This window comes from Magnolia sinica, chromosome 12, assembly GCF_029962835.1.
Source record: "Magnolia sinica isolate HGM2019 chromosome 12, MsV1, whole genome shotgun sequence".
Taxonomy (NCBI): domain Eukaryota; kingdom Viridiplantae; phylum Streptophyta; class Magnoliopsida; order Magnoliales; family Magnoliaceae; genus Magnolia; species Magnolia sinica.
Genome location: NC_080584.1, coordinates 15,097,780 through 15,118,660, shown reverse-complemented (window position 1 = coordinate 15,118,660; position 20,881 = coordinate 15,097,780). Strand labels below are relative to the sequence as shown.

General features: G+C 41.0%; 1 protein-coding gene across 1 annotated transcript; it reads left to right on the top strand.

The window, feature by feature from the left end:
* The first annotated feature begins 16,170 nt into the window (after positions 1-16,170).
* LOC131219955 (protein argonaute 2-like) lies at positions 16,171-16,833 on the top strand. Its single transcript, XM_058214938.1, has one exon. The coding sequence runs from the start codon at positions 16,171-16,173 to the stop codon at positions 16,831-16,833; it is 663 nt and encodes a 220-aa protein (XP_058070921.1).
* The last annotated feature ends 4,048 nt before the right edge of the window (positions 16,834-20,881 follow it).

The window sequence follows — 20,881 nt, the reverse complement described above, 5'->3', positions numbered from 1 at the left end:
AATGTTGGATGATGATGGCTATGAAAGTTGATTTGTTGGTGAGCGTTGGAAGCTCATTAAGGATTCATTGATCGCAACCAGAGGGAAGAAGTGTTGCACCCTTTACATGGTAAGTGTCAGTGTGTGCTAGGGTGGGTTGAACATAGCGGAAGATTCAGCTATTGACATGTGGCATAGGCGTCTAGACCATATGAGTGAAAAAGGGCTTCAGCTACTAGCAAAGAAGCGGGACCTTTCAGACGTGACAGGTATACCTCTCAAAACCTGTATTGACTATTTATCAGGGAAACAACATAGAGTTTCATTTGTTAAATTTGCTTCCCATATTAATAAATTGCATGCATTAAATATGGTTTATTTTGATGTTTGTGGTCCTATGAGGACAAAAACCTTGGATGAGGTATTGTATTTTGTCACTTTTATAGATGATGCATCTAGGAGGGTTTGAGTTTATGCTTTAAAATCCAAGGACGGGGTCTTTGGTGTGTTTAAAATATTTCATGCTATGGTCGAGAGAGAGATATATAGATCATCAAAGTGCATCCGCACTGACAATGGTGGTGAATACATTAGTAATTTTCATGAGTATTGTAAGTCCCTAGGTATACGGCATGAACAGACGGTTCTCAAGACCCCCCAGCATAATGGTGTGGTTGAGCGATTGAATCGCACAATTGTAGAGAGAATCAGATGTATGTTATCTCATGCAAAGTTGCCCAAGATGTTCTGAGGAGAAGCAATGCACACGGAAGTGTATTTAATAAATAAGTCTCCATCAGCCCCGTTGAATGGAGAAGTATCTGAGAAGGTGTGGACTGGACAAGATCCATCGTATAGTCATCTCAGGGTGTTTGGATGCAGGGCATCCATTCCCGTACCAAAGGATGAGAGGATCATGCTCAATACGAAGATCAGGCAATATGTGTTCTTGGGGTACGATGATGAAAATTTCGGCTACAAATTGTAGGATCCGACCGAGAAGAAGCTCGTCAGGAACAGAGATGTGGTTTTCTTTGAAAATCAATGTATAGAAGACGTTTGTAAGTCAGAGAAGACCCAACCTAGTTCAGATGAGCTAAAGGACATGGATCCGATTATTCCTCCTGTGGTGCTTGATGACGGAGGAGTACAACAAGGTGCAGAGGACGAGGGAGTTCCTATATAAGATTGACCAGGAGAGTAGCCCCCACTTAATCCACCTATTAAGCCACAGGTGAGGAGGTCATCTAGGGACAGACATCCGTCCAAGAGGTGCTCGCTACATGAGTATATTATGCTCACTGATGGGGGAGACACAGAAGACTATTCTGAGGCCCTAGCCGATGAGCATTAAAGGGAGTAGTTGAAAGCTATGTAAGAGGAGATAAAATTCTTGAATAAAAATCACTCCTATGATATGGTGAAATTGCCTAAGGGTAAGAAATCTCTGAGCAATAAGTGGGTGTTCAGAAAGAAGAATGAGTAGAAAAATTCACAAACGAGGTTCAAGGCCAGACTTGTAGTGAAAGAGTTTGGTCAAAGGAAATGTATAAACTTTAAGGAGATTTCTCACCAGTGGTGAAGATGACATCCATACGGGTGTTGCTTGGGTTGGTGGCTAGCATGAATATAGAGATAGAGTAATTAGATATTAAAACTGTCTTTCTCTATGGTGACCTAGAAAAAGAGATCTACATGCACCAATTAGAGGGGTTCGAAGTCAAGGACAAAGAACATATGGTGTGTAGGCTAAGGAAGAGCTTGTATGGGCTGAAACAAGCTCCACAACAATGGTATAAGAAGTTTGACTTGTTTATGTTAAAGCATGAATATGACAGAATGGAGTCGGACCACTATGTGTTTACGGGCAAGTTCTCAGATGGTGATTTCTTAGTTCTGCTGTTATACGTTGATGACATGCTCATCATGGGTAAAGACATCAAGAAGATTGATAGGCTAAAACAGGAGTTGGGCAAGTCGTTTGTAATGAAAGATTTGGGCCCGGCTAAAAAGATCCTAGAAATGGAGATAACTCGTGACAGAAGCAGCAGAAAGCTTTAGTTGTTACAAGAGCGGTATATTGAGAAAGTCGTAGAGCGGTTCAATATGAATGCAGCGAAGCCGGTCAGTACTTCATTGGATGGTCTTTCAAATTGAGCGACAAGTAGTGTCTAAAGACGAAGGTAAAGGTGGATGAGACGAGGAAGATATCCTACGCATTAGCGGTAGGAAGTTTGATGTATGCTATGGTGTGTACACGCCTAGACATAGCATATGCGGTTAGTGTTGTCAGCCGGTATCTTGCCAATCATGGCAAAGAACATTAGGCAATGGTGAAGTGGATACTGCAGTATCTAAGAGGCTCATCCATGTTGAGCCTATGCTATAGTGATGAAAAATCTATGTTAGAAGGCTATACAGATGCAGATATGGCAGATGACATAGACTTCAAGAAGTCTACATTGGGGTTCATGTCCACATTTGTAGGAGGAGCGATCTCTTGACAGAGCAAGCTAGAGAAGGTTGTAGCATTGTCGACGACAGATACCAAGTACATTGCGGTCACAGAGGCATGTAAAGAGATGCTTTGGATGAAGAGGTTCCTACAGGAACTTAGCGTGAAGCAGGAGTAGCACGTGGTCTATTGCGATAGTCAAAGTGTTATACACTTGAGCAAGAATCCAAGTCAACATTCCAAGTCGAAGCACATAAAGATTCGGTATCACTAGATCAAGGATACTTTGGAACAGAAGATGTTACAGCTTGAGAAGGTCTACATGGACGATAATGGGTCAGACATGATGACCAATGCATTGCTCAAGGGCAAGTTTGAGGTTTATAGAAACTTAGCTGGCTTGAAGAAGGCGAATTCCTCCTGAGTCGGAAAGGAGAAGATTTGATAGGGTTTTCTTTCTCAGTTCAGAGAAGAGATAGAGCAGCCAGTTGTAAAAAAATGGATGTTTCACCACGCTGCTCGACCGGTCGAAGGGTGCTACTTGACCGATCGAGGACTGCTCGACTCAAAGTCCAGCGACCCAGCTTTTTATTGCTCGACCAGTCGAGGGACTCGCTCGACCAGTCAAGGGTCCGCTCGACCAATCGAGAACCCGGCTCGACTAGTCGAGGGTTACGCAGATTCAGTCCAAATTTGGTGCAAATTACGTAAATTTGAGGCGATTTTTGCATAGGTGTGAAAAGGAGTTTCCTAAACTATAAATAGGGGTCCTAGGGTTATTCTAGGGCAATGCAAGGGGGTTTCTTAAAGCTATCTAAGGGTTTGCAAAAGGGTTTTAGGGTTATTAAAGGTGAGAGAAAGAGAAAAGAAAGAGGAAGCTTGTGGAAGGGAAGATTCTGACGTAGAGGTGATCTACTGCGCAGTCGACATCTTAGCAATTCTACGTCCTCGTGATCGGTGAGATCTCTCCATTTTTCATTATTTTCTTATTGTTCATCCACTCCTGCGTGAGTGAAGAAGGTTTGATCTAAGCGGTGTGTGCTTGTGATCGGTTGTAACGTTCTACTTCATAGTGAATTGTTGTTCTGGACTAGGTCCCGTGGTTTTTACCTTTTCGAGTGTTTTACACGTAAAATATCTTGTGTCGTGTAGTTTGTGCTTTGAGTTATTTCATTGCTTTATTATATCCTATAATTCTGGTGTTTTTGGGAGGCGAGATCCTAAGGTTTTTGTGCAATGCTCCCAACACATTTAAACAGTGTGGCCCACCTGATTATTGGCATAGGTTATGCAGATGGGCTTTCCAAAACTCTCAAGTTTGCAGTTATCATGTGTTGGATATGGTTTAAAGGAGTGTACTTGTGTAAGATCTAGACTGTTAATCTGTGGAGCCCTGTTGTGGATGGAATGGATCCAGTGTTTGGACTTTCTTATGGATTGCCTGTGAACTGGGCATAGAGATATTCCTGTAGCAGGAGCAGTGTGGGGCCTACATAGATGTCCCTGACAAGTTTACTCTGACCATCTATTTTTGAAAGGTCGTAATAGGACAGGATACTAAAAATCAGGCGGATCCAAAACTCAGGTGGGCCACACAAACAAAATAGTGGGATCAGAAATGTCCACTGTTGAAACCTTCCTGGAGCTGACCATGATGTTTATATGCCATCCAAACTGTTCAGTGGGCTATTACCACTCAGATGAACTGTAGGAACAAATGTCATACAAAATTTATGACCCCAGGCTTCAAAACAGATGGACGGAGTGACATGGATTTGTCACCCACATCTTTATGATGCTTCTACTACTGATGCATAAGGAAATTTCTTTATTCGATTCTTTTCAAAATCATTCTTTGGACATTAAAATGGGTCAAATTTGTCGCCCTTCACAACGGGCGATTGTCCGGAAGCACAATTTTACATGCCATACCTTTCGAGTACCCTAGTAATATAGGCCTTCTGTGACAGGCTGAGCAGTCCAAGTGATTTGTCACGGGAATCTCAATGCCAATGACGTAAGAAGCTTCACCAAGATCTTTTATTTCAAATATTTGAGATAAGAATTTCTTGGTGTTGCTCGACATCCTGATATCACTGCTAACCAACAAAATGTCATCAACATACAAAATTATCATAACGAACTTACTCCCACTGATTTTAATGTAGATGCATTCATCTGTAGTGTTTTCTACAATGCCATATGAGGAAATTACTTTATGAAAATTTATGTACCACTGTCGAGATGCCTGATTCAACCCATAGATGGATTTCTTTAGTTTGTAAACCAAATATTTTAAGCCATTAGTTACAAAACCTTCGGGTTGTAACATGTATACATTCTCATTTAGATCCCCATTGAGAAATGCAGTCTTTACATCCATCTGATGTAACTTTAAATCCATATGAGCTACAAGAGCCATTATAATCCTGAATGAGTTTTTCTTAGAAACTGGTGAGAAAATCTCCTTAAAGTCAATGCCCTCACGTTGGTTAAAACCCTTAGCAACAAGTCTGACTTTGTATTTTTCGACATTACCCTTGGAGTCCTACTTGCTTTTAAATATCCATTTACAACTAATCAGCCTTATTCCAGTGGGTAACTCTACAAGATCCCATATTTTATTGTCCCTTATGGATTTCAACTTATCTTTCATGGCATCAAACCAATAAAAAAGATCAACATTTTGTTTGACTTGCGTAAATGATTCAGAATCCTTTTCCACCCCTATGTAAAAGTCATACTCCTGTAAGTATACGATGTAATCGTCTTGATTTATAGGCCTTCTCTCTCTTTCAGTTCTTCTCAATGGTTCTTCTTGTTGGGTGTGATTTTGATCTTTATTTTCCTCATCAGTGGTTGGTATATAGGGTCCTACGTGGTGTTCTGTAGTGACTGTAAAATCGACTGCATCATTAATATCCATATGATCTTGAGTGACTATAACTGGAGTCACAGTCCTTTGTTCCTCAAATACAAAATTTCTAAGATTTGTGCTCCCACTGTTTTCAGTGTCCTCAATGAATTTAGCATTCATAGTCTCAACAATCCTGATAGAGTCAGAAGGACAGTAGAATCGATTGCCCTTTGATCTTTCTGGATATTATATGAAGAAACAACTTACGGTTCTAGGATTAAGCTTCTTTTCATGCGGGTTATAAATTTTGTCCTCAACAGGACAATCCCAAACATGTAGATATCGGAGACTTAGTTTTCTCTCATTCCACAACTCAAAAGGAGTTTTTCTTACTGCTTTGCTAGGACCCTGTTTAGTATATGAACTGTGGTTTTGATCACATCACCCCACAGTGATTCTGGTAATGTCGAATTACTAATCATGCTTCGCACCATATCCATATGGGTGCGATTACGCCTCTCAATCATACCATTTTGCTTTGGAATAACAGGCACAATGTACTGGGTGACAATGCCACAATCCTGCAGGTATCTAGCGAATGACCCTTGATTGCGTCTTGATTCGTCATATCTGCCACAGGATTAACCACCACAGTTAGATCTGACAACTTTAATTCTTTTATCGAGTTGATTTTCAATTTTCGCCTTATAGATTTTAAAAGCATCCAGGGCATCTGATTTCTTGCTGATAAGGTAGGGGTACCCGAAATGTCTATTCCATAAAGTCGTAGGGAATGGTCCACAAATATTTGTTGTATCACTTTTAAGAGACCTACACTCCTGGTTGCACATTTCTTTCTAGTTCTGGTCTGTTTTTCTTTTATGCAATCAATGCACACTTTATAATTGGAGAAGTCCAGAGAATGCAGAATTCATTCTCGCACAAGCTTGTTTAATCTCTCACGAGATATATGACAGAGTCGCCTGTACCACAACATGGAGGAATTCTCATAGTCTAGCCTTCGCTTGGATCCTACTTTATTTCCATGCAAAGTATTAACATTATAGACGTGTAAGGCAATCAAGTCTTAACTGGTATAAGTTATCACCATAGAGCCGGTTCCAACTTTAATTGAATTAAAATAAATACTAAAACTTTTATTCTCAAATTGAAATGAATATCCCAGCTTATCCAAATAAGAAATAGAAACTAAATTGCGCCTTATAAAAGGCACACAAAATGTATCTACTAAATTAAAAAAAATGACCAGACTCTAACTTAAACCTATAGACTTCAATTGCCTCCACGTCTAACTTGACACCATTGCCTATGTATACTAAGCGCTCTACATCAGTTGGTGGCTTGACCTATAGTAATTCCTGCATAGAATTGCATATGTGAATAGTAGTTCCTGAATCTATCCACCAGTAATCCACTGACACATCGGTTAGATTAGTTTCAAAATAGACAAGAACAAAATGATTACCTTTCTTTATGAGCTATTTCTTAAGCCCTTTGCAGTCTTTCTTCAGATGACCCGTCTTTTTTGTAAAAGAAGCACGGTTTGCCTTTAACCCGTTTACGTTTTGATCCATTTCCAGATTGATTCTCGTGGTTTCCAAATGAAGGACCAGAGAATTCATTATTGGAACCTTGGTTTCTTTTCCTTTTACCTTTATGCCCATGTCCATGTCCTGATGTCACCAAATTAATATTTTGCACTTTGCCCAATTGTCTGATCCTGTCTTCTTCTTGAACGCATTAAGTGATCAGTTCATCCAATGTCCACGTGTCCTTAAGAGTGTTATAATTTACCAGGAACGTACCGTATTGAGGAGGTAAGTTATTCATGATCAAATGAATCAGTTGGTCATCAGTAAGTACGAGGCCTAGAGAGCGGATCTTAGACATGACTTCAATCTACTCTATGATGTATTCCTGTATATTTTCTTTTCCATCGTAAGATAAATGAGCTAGTTTATTCAAAAGAATATTCACTTCAGATTTATCAGATTTCTTGAATTGTTTTTCCATTTCGGTCAAGAAATCTTTAGCCTTATCTACATTAGGTATGACACCTTTCATAGACTCGAAAATTGAATACTTTATGACTTTTAGGCATGTATCATTTGATCTAAACCATGCCACCCATCGATTATAATCTGCTTCAGTGGCATCATTAGATGATTTTGGCGGTTCTGGTGTTATCAGGGCAAGATCTAATTGTAGGCATCGCAGGACAACTTCAATGTAGTCCTTTCATTGAGCATAATTAGATCCATTTAGGGCAAGGACTTGATGTGTATTAGTTGGAATTGAGACTGAAATATAAGAGATACATATATACTCACATTAGTTCATTATTTCACAAAGTAATTTCGTGAATGTAAATAAAATATCAGGCAAAGTTAATTAATTTAGTTGCTAAGGGAGGCATCAATTGAATTATCCAGGTAGCTGACGGGCTCAACTATCACATCCTGGTGAGAATCTATTACATCATCATTATTCCTCCTGTGGGAGATAATGATAACACGTCAATGATCCTCCTGAACATGAAGTCAAGTGATGTTAATTATGTAAAACTAAGACACTCAACACCTGTGGGTGAGATGAGTCTTTCAACTTTACATCATTAACACCATTTACTTCACCCGTTCATGTAACTGTCAAATGGTAATCATCTCTGTTTTCGTTACCGTATGCATGAAAACGTGAACGCAACTGTATGCAATCCTTTTTATCCCAACGTTACAACTCTGTACTTGTAAAATTTTCATCGATTGAGGTCACTATGGTGGCTAACACAAATGAATCCAACATTACAAATATAGACTTAGGATCGCAATTATAATCCTGCCTCTCAATAGATTATAATTTAATTAGTCTGATGCGGCCCATAAGTTAGTTGGTACTGACCTTTTGGAAAATAAATGAACCTTAAAGTGAAACATGTGGATGGGTTTTATACCACACACACACACACACACACACACACACACACACACACATATATATATATATATATTCTAACGGTCCATATAAACTCTTAAGGATGGGTGATGGGCTCACAATAGGGCCGAATCAAGACTCTGTATGACCTGATCATTATCAAGGAGTATTACAAGTATAGCCTTTAACATTCGCATGATAGACAATTAGCATGGAACAATTTAGATGGATGGTTAGATCCTTACATTAGTGTTCATAATATAGACAGAGCAAATCTAATTCATAATCACCACATGATGAAAATTTCCATATTCTATATTGTTCATCAAGTGAATGACCTAGATTGTATGCTCATTATAAACTAAATAGACGGCTCAAATCCAAAACATAAACATGTAAACATGCTTAAAAGAGAAGACCAATATGGAATGTAACAAGCCTCAAAATGGGCTCAATTAAAATTATATGGCCCACAACAATTAGGCCCAGTAAAGAACCCATGTGACAAGGAGATCGGCCCCAAGACTTGAATCTAAATGGGCACAGGCCCAGGGACTAGGCCCATTAGAGAACCAGGGCAGGAGCATGTCAACTGAAGGATCCAAGTGAGTCCGGTTGGCGGGTCCTGACGATGGACCCGAATAGTATCAAATGAGCAGACCCGAATCGGGTCCACATATCCGAATAGACCTAAAGCGGGTCCACATAAAAGTCATTTTCATCAAGCCGATTTCAAGAGAGAGGGAGAGAGCTGCTCTCGCTGTCCGCCTGACGAGTCGAGAAGAGGTCGAGCTTCTCTCTCCCGCCTGGATCTCCGACAGTCCCGACGACACAGGACCGAACGGAGAAGCTGCGGAAACAGCGTCTACGGTCGCCAGCAATGAAGGTGGGACCTGTAGACGCCGTCAATGGCTCCTGAAGCAAGGAAGATTTTGGAATGGAGAGCCACAGCCCTCGTCTGTTGATCCAAGGGTCAGCACCGGCTGCCGGCCTAGGTGATCGAGGTAAGCAACTAGAATGACATGATTGTTAAGCCCTAATGGGATTGAAATCCCCAGTTTATGCCGGATTTGGGGTTTTAAATCTTCAGGGATTTGAAAATCCCTAATTACCCAATGTGGGGATTCGAATCCGAAATCCCTAATTGACTGTGTTTGGGGTTCGAATTCAAAATCCCTAATTACCTGGATTTAGGGTTTCGAATAATCCCTAATTAACTGATTTGGGATTCCGAATTGAAAATCCCTTATAAGACTCTTGTGGGATTCGAAAATCCCTAATTTTCATCTGGATTTGGGGATTTGAATTCGCAATCCTAGTACTACTCAAACAGCTGTTTGCGTAACACAGCTATAGCATTCCAGCCCTAATACGCACACCTGCGCAGATAGATTGCGCAATGGATCACATTGAAGCAAGGCCCATTGTTTTACCCAATCACATAGTCCAACTGATAGGACAATCCAGACCGTTGATCAATAAGGCCCACCTTATAGAGTTCTTACACATTGTGGTAGCAGCCACCTGACTCGTGACCATAAACAGACAAACAGAAAGAAGATGGAGCGTCCAAATTTAGCAGGCAATGCTTTGGGTTGGAGAACCAATGGTTGAATGAACTATGGCCCAAAAACCACAATGACCGTCTAATTCTCTAAAATTATAGACCATTTTCATTCTTCGTTCACGTTTTTAGATGTCAAGTTGCAAGCCATGAACCGATGGCTAAGATGATCTCACTTCTTATGGTGACCCACATAATCAATGTTCTTAGTATGGCCCTCAATAATGAGAAACTTCATTATTTAAATTAAGTTGTTAGTGTTAATTCACCATGTCAGAAGAAAAAGAATAATGCTTTACCTACCTTTAATATTTCACCAACCTCTACTTTCTTTATCTACCTTGGTCAAAGTAACCGTACACTTTAAGTTCTTCATCTACCTCCAATATCTCACATACTTCTACTCAACTATTTTTAAAAGATCTTTACCTTTCATCTATAGACACATGTCATTGTTGAATTAGCCTCTTTGTTGACATTTTTACCCTTGTAGTATACTTGAAATCTATAAATAAGCGCCTGGACCGTATCAATGTGAACTAAGAATTTAATGTATTTCATTGAAAGAAATAAGTTAGGTAATTGATTCTTTTCATTTTTAATTTGAGAAATATAAATTATATTTATTTTGTATGACTCTAAATTTATTTTTATGTAAAATTTATAAGTAATAAATTTAAGATAGGCCGTGTTTGGTAAAAATCTAAAAATGGGTTGATCTTATTTTAACTAACTGTGGATCTCTAATATATATAACCACTGACAGTATGAATTCATTAATGTAAATTAAAATGGGATGAACTCATTTTTAGGCATATGCTTAATAGCGCTTAAGTATATGATAATACTACCATTCTAAATTACTTTGTTACCATCTACTCATCACTCACCTTTTATATCTGTATATTTTGTATTATGGATGCAGATGAAGGTAATTTAGAGTTGATTGAGATATTTGAGGAAACTAAAAAAAAAAGGTATACACAAATATTCTTTAAATTTTATTCATAATATCACTGTTATAATTTAGTTTAGTTATGTTCATACTTTGATGTTGATTTACTATATATCTTTCTTACTTCTATTTGTATTTTATAAATTATTTATCAATCAAAATACAATAATAATAATAATTATTATTAGTATTATTATTCAACTGATGATAGTGGATCACTTTTTTCAGAGATGGCGGCAGCGATAGCCAACGAAGAGCTGATTGCTATCAAGAAGGCGATTGAGATGGATGGGTACCAGCCAACCATCACACTTGTGGTGGCCCAAAAGCGGCACCAGACGCGGTTCTTCCCAAAGAACCCAAGGGATGTTGGCAAGACCAGGAACATTCCTCCCGGAACGGTTGTCGACAACACTGTCATCCATCTTGACGAGTATGATTTTTATCTATGCAGCCACAATGGGACCTTGGGGCAAGCAAACCGACCCACTATCACGTACTTTTCGATGAGCACTAGTTCTCCACTGATGATCTTCAGAGGATCATATACAACCTCTGTTACACATTTCCACAGTGCACCAAACCGATATCATTGGTCCCACTAGTTCTCTGCACTGATCTCACGGCGTATAGGGGCTGTCAATACGACGACTCCACCATGCACTCGCCACCTTCATCAGCATCCTCTTCTTCTGGGTCATCCTCCACTTCCTCATCCATAGCTTATATTGAGATTGGTAACTTCCCGAAGGTGCATGCTGATCTCCAAAATCATATGATATTCCTTTAAGACTCAAGGCGGGGTCAGTTTCTACAAGTGGATGGTGTGTTCTGTTGGGTCATTCGATGGACCATGACCCAAAAAATGTCCAGATTGGATAATCCCATCTACCAATCTAGGACCCTCTCTCTCTCCCTCTCCGTTCTTGACCATCTACCACAGGCCATGTCTATGGCAGATCCTAATAGACCAACATCTCTAAACCGTGGGCCACTTGGACAAACTGAAAGTCCATTCAGGAACTTTAGGAGTACAGCATTTTTAGAGTCCTTGTTTTTAAGGGTGTTCATGACTACTATGGTTTGTTTTCTGCGGAGGTAGTAGGAGTTGTTTTATGGACTCTGTTTGGATTTAAATCTGCTATGATTTGTTGTTTGTATTTGAAAGATGTTAGTCTCCTAATGAATTTGAAGTGTTTGGAAGATTTTCTTGTAGATTATGAAGTGGGTCCCACTTGTTATTTGAGCTCTCTGTCAGGTGGGCCACACTGTTAAATCTGTTGCCATGGGATGTCAGGTTGTTTGACTCCTTCCACAAAACAAATGGGCATTTTTTATTTTATTTTAATTTATTTTTCCTACCCACCCATTTGTTTTGTACATTGGTCCACCTGAGGCGCCAAACAGCCTGCTTTTGGGGCCAACGTTTAGAAAGTGTGGCCCACCTGAATATTGGCATGGATTGTGCAGATGGGCTTTCCAAAACTCTCGAGTTTGCAGTTATCATGTGTTGGATATGGTTTAAAGGAGTGCACTTGTGCAAGATCCAGACCGTTAATCTGTGGAGCCCTGTTGTGGATGGAATGGATCCAGTGTTTGGACTTTCTTGTGGATTGCCTGTGAACTGGGCATAGAGATATTCCTGTGGCAGGAGCTGTGTGGGGCCTACATAGATGTCCCTGACAAGTCTACTCCGACCATCTGTTTTTGAAAGGTCGTAATAGATTCTAAAAAATCAGGCAGATCCAAAACTCAGGTGGGGGCCACACCAGAAAATCAGTGGCATCAGAAACGTCCAACATGAAACCTTCCTGGAGCTGACCATAATGTTTATATGTCATCCAAACCGTTCATTGGGTTATTACCACTCAGATAACTGTAGGAACAAATATCATACAAAACTTGTCACCCTAGGCTTCAAAACCGATGGACGGAGTGACATGGATTTGTCACCCACATCTCTGTGGGTCCCACACAATCCAATGCTCAGGTAGACAAACTCACCATTGAAACATTCCTAGGGGCCACCGTGATGTTTATTTGCCCTCCAGACTGTTCATAAGGTGGTATAAACCTGGATGAAAGTGAAACACAAATATCAGATTGGTCCAAAATTTCTGCCGCTCACAAGAAGTTTTTAATGGTAGGAATTCAATCCCTACTATGTGGTCCACTTGAGCCTTGGATCTGTCTCATTTTTGGGTTTATTGCTTAAAATGATATGGAAAAATTGATGGACGGTGTAGATAAAACCCATACATCACAGTGGGCCCCACGGAGCCCTGCCTGAATGGATTATTGTCCGGGCGGGGGCAGGACGGAGTCCGCTTCCCCGATCTAAGAAGGCCCAGCAGTATGTGGGACCTGACATCCAAGTATGTTATCCTTCCTATATTTTCTACCATCGATGTAGTGGACCCAGAATGGTGGTGATTGGAGAATGGTGACCGTAGGATCACTGTGACTTTCTGCTTTTGTGGGTTGGGATGCCCAACTTTAATGTGACTGTACATTTTGCAGCCAACCATTTAATAGTGTCCCCAGCAGTAGTGTTGTGATGTGTTGGGAGCTGTGGCGTCCACTGTGATTTATGTGTCCTAAATGAATCAAAGCGCCGGAAGCTAAGTGGACCACACCACAGGAAACAGTGTGAAGAAGGACACCCACCTTGAAACCTCCCTAGGTCCCACTGATATTTATCTTCCATCTTGGTAAGGTCACAAGTCCTGTATGAAGGGAAAATACAAATACCAGCTTGATCCAAAACTTTTGTAGACCCTAAGAAGTTTTTAACGGTGGAAATTCAATCCCTACCATGTGGTACATTTATGCCAGTAAATGAGCTGGGAAACGGATGGATGACATGGATATAAAACACATACATCAATATTTCCAAACTGATCTGGTATCATAAACAAAAAATTATCGATTATTTTATTATCTGAATATTGGATCGGTGGACAAAAATAATATGATTTTTTTTTTTTTTTTTAAAAGGATGAATGGCGTGGATAAGACCCATACATCACGGTGGCCACTTACGATGACAGGGTGTCCCTTTTTATTTAAGTTGAGATGAATTCGTGCGGATGTATGCAATTATTCGGAAATCACATGTACATGGGTAAATTATAGGAAAGGGAGGGAATTAAACTTGTGCATGTGGACTCTGCCAGCCATTCGTACAAATGCGAGTGGATATTTAGTTGGTTTGCTCCTCAATGAACGGTTCAGGTGGATGAACTATACAATGATGAGGATGGTTTAACTAGTCGTTTGAACAGCTGAGATCCTATAACTGGTTTGATTTTTGGGCTTGGCCCATTTGATCGGATTATCCAAATCAATGGTCATATCCATGATAACCTCATCATTTCTAATTTTATCCTCTGTTTCTCTTAAACAGGTCATATAGAAGTTAGCGAGGAAATGATAGAACTAAAGGGCCGTGTTCGTTAAAAACTAAATTTGCAAATCCGCGATAGCACCAATCAGTCCTTCACATTAACTCCTAAAAAAAATAGGCAATGTAACATAAACTTTCTCGAGGTCTACCAAGGAAAGGAAATCAAATGGTGGGCCATTCTCAACTTCACCGCATCATTCAGTGACTCGCCTCTCAAGGTCAATCAATTCATTCGTACCATCATTGAACAGGCCGCTAAGGTTGGAATCATCATGGCTAAAGGCCCCCTCATTCGCGAGCCATCCAACCAAGCCGTTCTTTCCGATGAGATTCAGCTCTGCAAGAAGAGCTCTACGAAAACGTCAATAAGGATCTGCAGATTCTTTTCTCCAGATATGAAAGACGGAAATCGGGATCGTGACGCAGTGTTTCCAAAGTTGCCTTGCCAACGAGGGCAATAATCAGTACTATCTCAATCTTCTCATTAAGATCAACACCAAGCTTGGTGGTAGCAATGTGGTTCTCTTTGACAGCCTTCCCCATCTTGACGATTCTCACCACGTCATGTTCATGGGCGCTGATGTAAACCACCCAAGCAGCCAGAGCACGTCCACCGTCTCAATTGTTGTTGTCACAGCATCCATGAACTGGCCCACCGAGAATCGGTATGCTTTTCGCCTTTGCAAGCAGACCTGCCGAACAAATTAAGGAGATTCCAAACATTGGCAAAATGTGCTTGGATCTTGTCAATGTTCGACACACATAGGGCCACCCAGCTCGATTTCATGGGAAGTTCCCTCCTAATACCATATATATATATATATATGGTACTATGAGATCAAGCTATGTGGGCCCCACTGTGATGTGTGTCCAACACCGTGCATTTGATGGGTTCCCTTTAGGTTATGGGATATCTCAAAAATCAGCTTTATAGGGAAATTAGGTGGGCCATAACATCTAAAACCATGAGAAGACAAGCGTAAAACGTATAAAAGCACTTGGTGGGGCCCCCTTGACTTTTGAATGTAGCTGAAACTTGGTTTGACACCTCATCCAAGTGGGACACACACAATGGATGGGCTAGAATTGTGAATCACATTTCGGTAGGCCCAATAACTGATTATAAGTATTTTAATGGGAGGGTAACCCCTCTCAACTGTTATATGTGGTGTGGCCCATCCAAGTCATGGATTGACTTGATTTTTAAGTCCGTGGCCCACCATAGAATGGTGCATCTGACTGAAGGGGTAGATTTAGACACACATCACGGTGGGGCCGACACAGCTTGACCTGATGGGAAGTTCCCATGAAGGCGACCTCATAGTACCATATATATATTATGAGTTGAAGAGAAGCATATCTAATGTTTGACGCTTCGATACATTGCAGCACCTCCATCTTCAGACCTCCAATCGCTGAATTATGTGTGTGTGTGTATCATGAGTTGAAGACAAGCATATCTAATGTTTGACGCTACGATACATTGCAGCACCTCCATCTTCAGACCCGCAATCGCTGAAGATTTCAGAACCACCGTCCAAATCAAAGACCATCGTACCGATCGAACGGCCAGATGACGGAGGGAGTGTCAACATCATCCCACCACTCAGTCTTCTCACGAACCAATTATGTGTTGCGTTGCAGTACCAAAGGAAGATCTATCACTACGACCTCGACATCCAGCGGCTCAACCCTCCCATTACAAAGCTTTTAAAATCTGAATCAGCCATAGTAAAACACCTTCTCTATCTTCAAAACCCAACGTATACTTTTCCAAGTTCACCACAGCCTATGACCATAAGCGGAACATCTATAGCGCGGTAGAGCTGAAACAATGTGGGAAATTCCCAGTCAAATTACCTGAGGCTGAGGACTTAAGCAACCTCATTATGGTACTTCTATAAAGCTAGTGTCATTGTTTGATCTCAAACCACTTTCAGAGTATTTAAAGAAGATAGGGGAAACTGTCCCTCGGGAAATCTTACAAGCTTTGGGTATTATCATGCGGGAAAACCCCAGTTTGAGTCGGATTCCATTCGGAAGGTCTTTCTATTATAAAGAAACAGACATTGAACTCGGTGGAGGAATCATATCTTCGATGGGATTCCATCAGAGCTTGAAACCAACTGCTCAAGGTCTGTCCATGTGCATTGATTACAAAGTCATACCGTTACAACTACCAGTCAAAGTGCCGAAATTTCTCGAAGAACATCTTGACCTTAAGTTCAATGCGAACACGTCGTTGAATGATAAAGAATGGAAGCGTGTTGAGGCGGACTTGAAGGAATTGAAAGTGACGGTGATTCACCAGAAAACTTCTCATAAGTACGTTGTTGCAGGGCTAACACCGGATATCTCGAACAATATGAAATTTGAGAATGACAAGGATTCGAAAAGGATGGTTTCTGTTGTTGAGTATTTTCGGGAGATTCATGGGGAGGAAGTAGAGCACAAGCGTCTGCCTTGCTTGGATTTGACCAAGAACAAGAGGCTGAATTACGTGCCGATGGAGTTCCGCGTGCTTGTAGAAGAGCAACGGTACCCGATTGAGTCTTTGCACTGGAATGAAGCTTTAAAAATTAGAGAAAAGGCTTTGATCACACTGCCTAATTTGAAGGAAGCGATTTATGAAATGATTAAAGACAAGGATGGGCCTTGTGGGTAAGCAAGACAAATGCCTCTCTATGTTAATATATTAGAAATTTCTTGCTTCCTTGAAATCACATTACGATTACGGGTTCATTAAGTTCCATTCGATGCCATTTCAGTATTAAAAGAATGCACTTTTTTTTTTGTTATTTTATCTCTTAATCATTTATGGATCATTTCTATTTACATGACCCATGACTAATCATGAATGATTAGTTAGGTTAGGTCTCTACTCATGGCTCTGTGGTAGAATCACAAGCGTTTCAAACACAGAGGTCGTGGGTTCAAGTACCCGGTCATTGGAATCCACGTGGAAAAGAAGAAAATAGAAATAATTTCTAGAAATTCCAAATAAATTAATTGATGATAAAAATAAGTTTACAACCTCTTAAATAGTGGGAAGAAGTTTTGGAATCAAACTAACCTAAGACTCTCTAAAATCGTGACTTACTATATATAGATAGTCATGATTTATTATAGACCTCATGGTTTTCGACTAAAAATAGTAAATTTTTATTTAAGGTGAGATTAATTCTTGCGTACATATGCAATCGATCGGGAATCACATGCATCGGGTAATAGGGAAAGGAATCAAACTTGTGTTTGTGGAGAGAAAACCGGCAATAGCAGCCATTCGTAAAAACATAGTCAGGTATTTAGTTAGTTTGCTCCGTGATGATCGGTCCAGGTGTATGATCTATACAATGATGATGATGGTTTAACTATTCGTCTGAACAAGATCCTATAACTGGTTTGATTTTTGGGCTTGGCCCATTTGCTCGGATGATCCAAATCAATGGTCATATCCATGATAACCTCATCATTTCTAATTTTTATCCTCTGTTTTTCTTAAACAGGGAGGCATTGCAAAAAAGTTTCAAATAGAAGTTAGCGAGGAAATGACAGAACTGAAGGGCCGTGCTCTTAAAAAACCAAATTTACGAATCCGAGATAAAACCAATCAGTCCTTCACATTAACACTTGAAAAAAAGGGGCAATGGAACATGAACTTTTGCAAGGTCTACCAAGGAAAGGAAATGGATAGGAAATCAAACGGTGGGCCATTCTCAACTTCACCGCATCATTCAGTGACTCACCTCTCAAGTTCAATCAATTCATTCCTACCATCGTTGAATAGGCCGCTAAGGTTGGAATCATCATGGCTAAAGACTCCCTCATTCGTGAGCCATCCAACGAAAATGGTCAAAGTCAATAAGGATCTGCAGATTCTTTTCTGCCCAATGGAGAGAAACTGTAAGGGCTACAACACTCTCAAGCGGATATGCGAGACGGAAAACGGGATCGTGACGCAGTGATTTCAGAGCTACCTCGCCAACGAGGGCAAGAATCAGTACTATCTCAATCTTCTCCTCAAGATAAACACCAAGCTCGGTGGTAGCAACACGGTTCTCTTTGGCAGCCTTCCCTATCTTGACGATTCTCACTACGTCATGTTCATGGGCACTGATGTGAACCACCCAAGCAGCCAGAGCACGTCCACCATCTCAATCGCTGTTGTCACAGCATCCATGAACTGGCCCATCGAGAATAGGTAGGCTTTCCGGCTTCGCAAACAGACCCGCCAGATAGAGGAGATTCTGGACATTGGCAACATGTGCTTGGATCTTGTCAAAACGTATGCCGAAACGAATGCCCGCATGAAGCCGAAGAGGATCATACTTTTCAGAGACGGTGTCAGTGATTAGTTTGAGATAGTCCTCAACAACAAGCTGGAGAATATTAAGAAGGCATTCGATAAGGAAGAATACCATCCGACCATCACGCTTGTAGTGGCCCAGAAGCGGCACCAGACACGGTTCTTCCCGAAGAACCCAATTGAGGTTGACGAAAAGGGGAACATCCCTCCTGGAATGGTCATCGACACCACCGTCACTCATCTTAATGAGTTCGATTTCTGTCTATGTAGCCACTATGGGAGTATGGAGACGAGCAGGGCAACACACTATCATGTCCTTTACGACGATCATGGTTTCTCGTCAAATGATTTTCAAAAGATCATATACAACTTGTGTTACACATTCCCTCGGTGCAGCAGACCAGTATCGTTGGTTCTGCCGATGCTATGGGTTGATCTTTCTGCCTACAGAAGCCGGCTCTACGGAAGCAAAGCGAGGGGGAGGGTATAACGACGGCCGCGTCTTCATCCACTTCCACGTCTTCTGCCAGAGAGAGTAGCAACCTGGATGTGGTTCCTGAACTTCAGAATAGTATGATTTTCTGTTGATGAAAACTCAGGCCGGATTAGGTTGTAAGAGGGGCCGGTTGGTCAGTGGTTCGGATGGTTGTTATGTTGGAGGGCCCACCATATATAATAGAGGCCACAAATCCCACCCAACAGATCAGCATGCATTGAGCCATGGGCCCACTCAATACTGGAAAAAGCAATACAAATGCTTTTATCAGTTAGAGCTTTGAGTTGGAGTTGTGTTGTTTGTTTTCAATGTCCTCATATTTAGTTGCTGTTGGTACGCCCACATACATCAGATGGGTCACCCATTTGTTTGTACAGTTGGCCCATTTGAGGAGTAAAATGGACTGATTGTTAGCCAGGAAAACGGATTGGCTACTCCCCCGCCACCACCCGGGTGGCTGATGGTTGGTGCTCTGTGGGCCCCACCATGATGTATGTGTTTCATCCATTCCGTTCATCTATTTTTACAGATCATTTTAGGACTTGATCCCAAAAATGAGATGGATATAAATCTCAGGTGGACTACACCACAGGAAAACAATAGTGATTGGATATCCACCATTAAAATCCTTATAAGGCCCACTGTACTGTTTATTTGACATCCAATCGGTTGATTAGGTCATCCAGACCCAGATGAAGGGAAAAACAAAAATCAGCTTGATCCAAAACTTTCATGGCCCCCAAAAAGTTTTAAATGGTTGACTTTAATTCAACACTGTTTCCTGTAATGTGGTCCACTTAGATTCTAACTCATGTCTGCCACAAACACAAAACAAGCTCTTCTGACATTACAAAAACAGAGCAGCATGCGGATCGATTCAAACGAGTCGACCGACACAAGAACCGTTCGAACTCAGCCCAACCCAAATTCTCCAATCCAAAATCACCTGAAAAATTCAAATATAGAGTAATGAACCTAACAGAGGAAGAAATTCAAGGAAAAACTCATTGAGCAGAGTCGCTGTCGTCGCAGCAGGATCTGAACTCGGTTGATAGGCCACATAGCATTCCCTTTCTCTTCCGTAACGTCCCCAGCAAGATCCTCCGCCACCATCGCCACCACTCTCTCAGTGCCAACAATCGGCATTGACCGGAGTTCTGCACTGGAATCCCACCCGGAGACGCCAAATGTGCCGCACTGGCTTGGCCGAACGGGAGATTCTCGCCTGAATTCTGCCGGAAATTAGGATTCTGAGGTGGGTTTTCTGTTTGGTGTCCGCCTCTACCTCTAGTGGCTGGAGCTCCTCCACTTGAGGGGCGATTGGGAAAGGAGGAGTAGAAACTTCCCTACTCCGCAATGTACTGAAGAAAAAGAGGGAATTTTTTGCGTACTAAGTAAATTCTGTGGGGCCCACCGTGATTTATGTATTTTATCCACTCCGTCCATCCATTTTACCAGATGATTTTAAGGCTTGAACCGAAAAAACGAAGCATATCCAAAGCACAAATAGATTATATCACAGGAAACAGTGTGAATTACCTTGGGGTGTACACAAACCGAGCTAGCTCAGTTAGCTCGCGCAATTCGACCCTGTTCAAAGCTGAGTTCGAGCCGAGTCCAGCTGATTTTTTGAGCTCGAAAATGAGTTTGGGCAGGCCCCAGCTCGACTCGACTCAAATCAAATCCAGCTCAAATCAAACACGGATCTAGCCAGTTTGGTGACTTGGTTACTTTGCCATTGATGTCGCCCACCAACAGTTTGATAAAATGACTCAACAAGATGTGGCTGGTGGCAAGGAAGGTTTGGCCGGTGGTAAGCAAGGTTTGTACATTAAATAAATATTTTTTTTCTCGTTATTTTTTTTGAATTTTATGTTACTTAAAAGGTGTTTGATAAAACACCTATAAAAC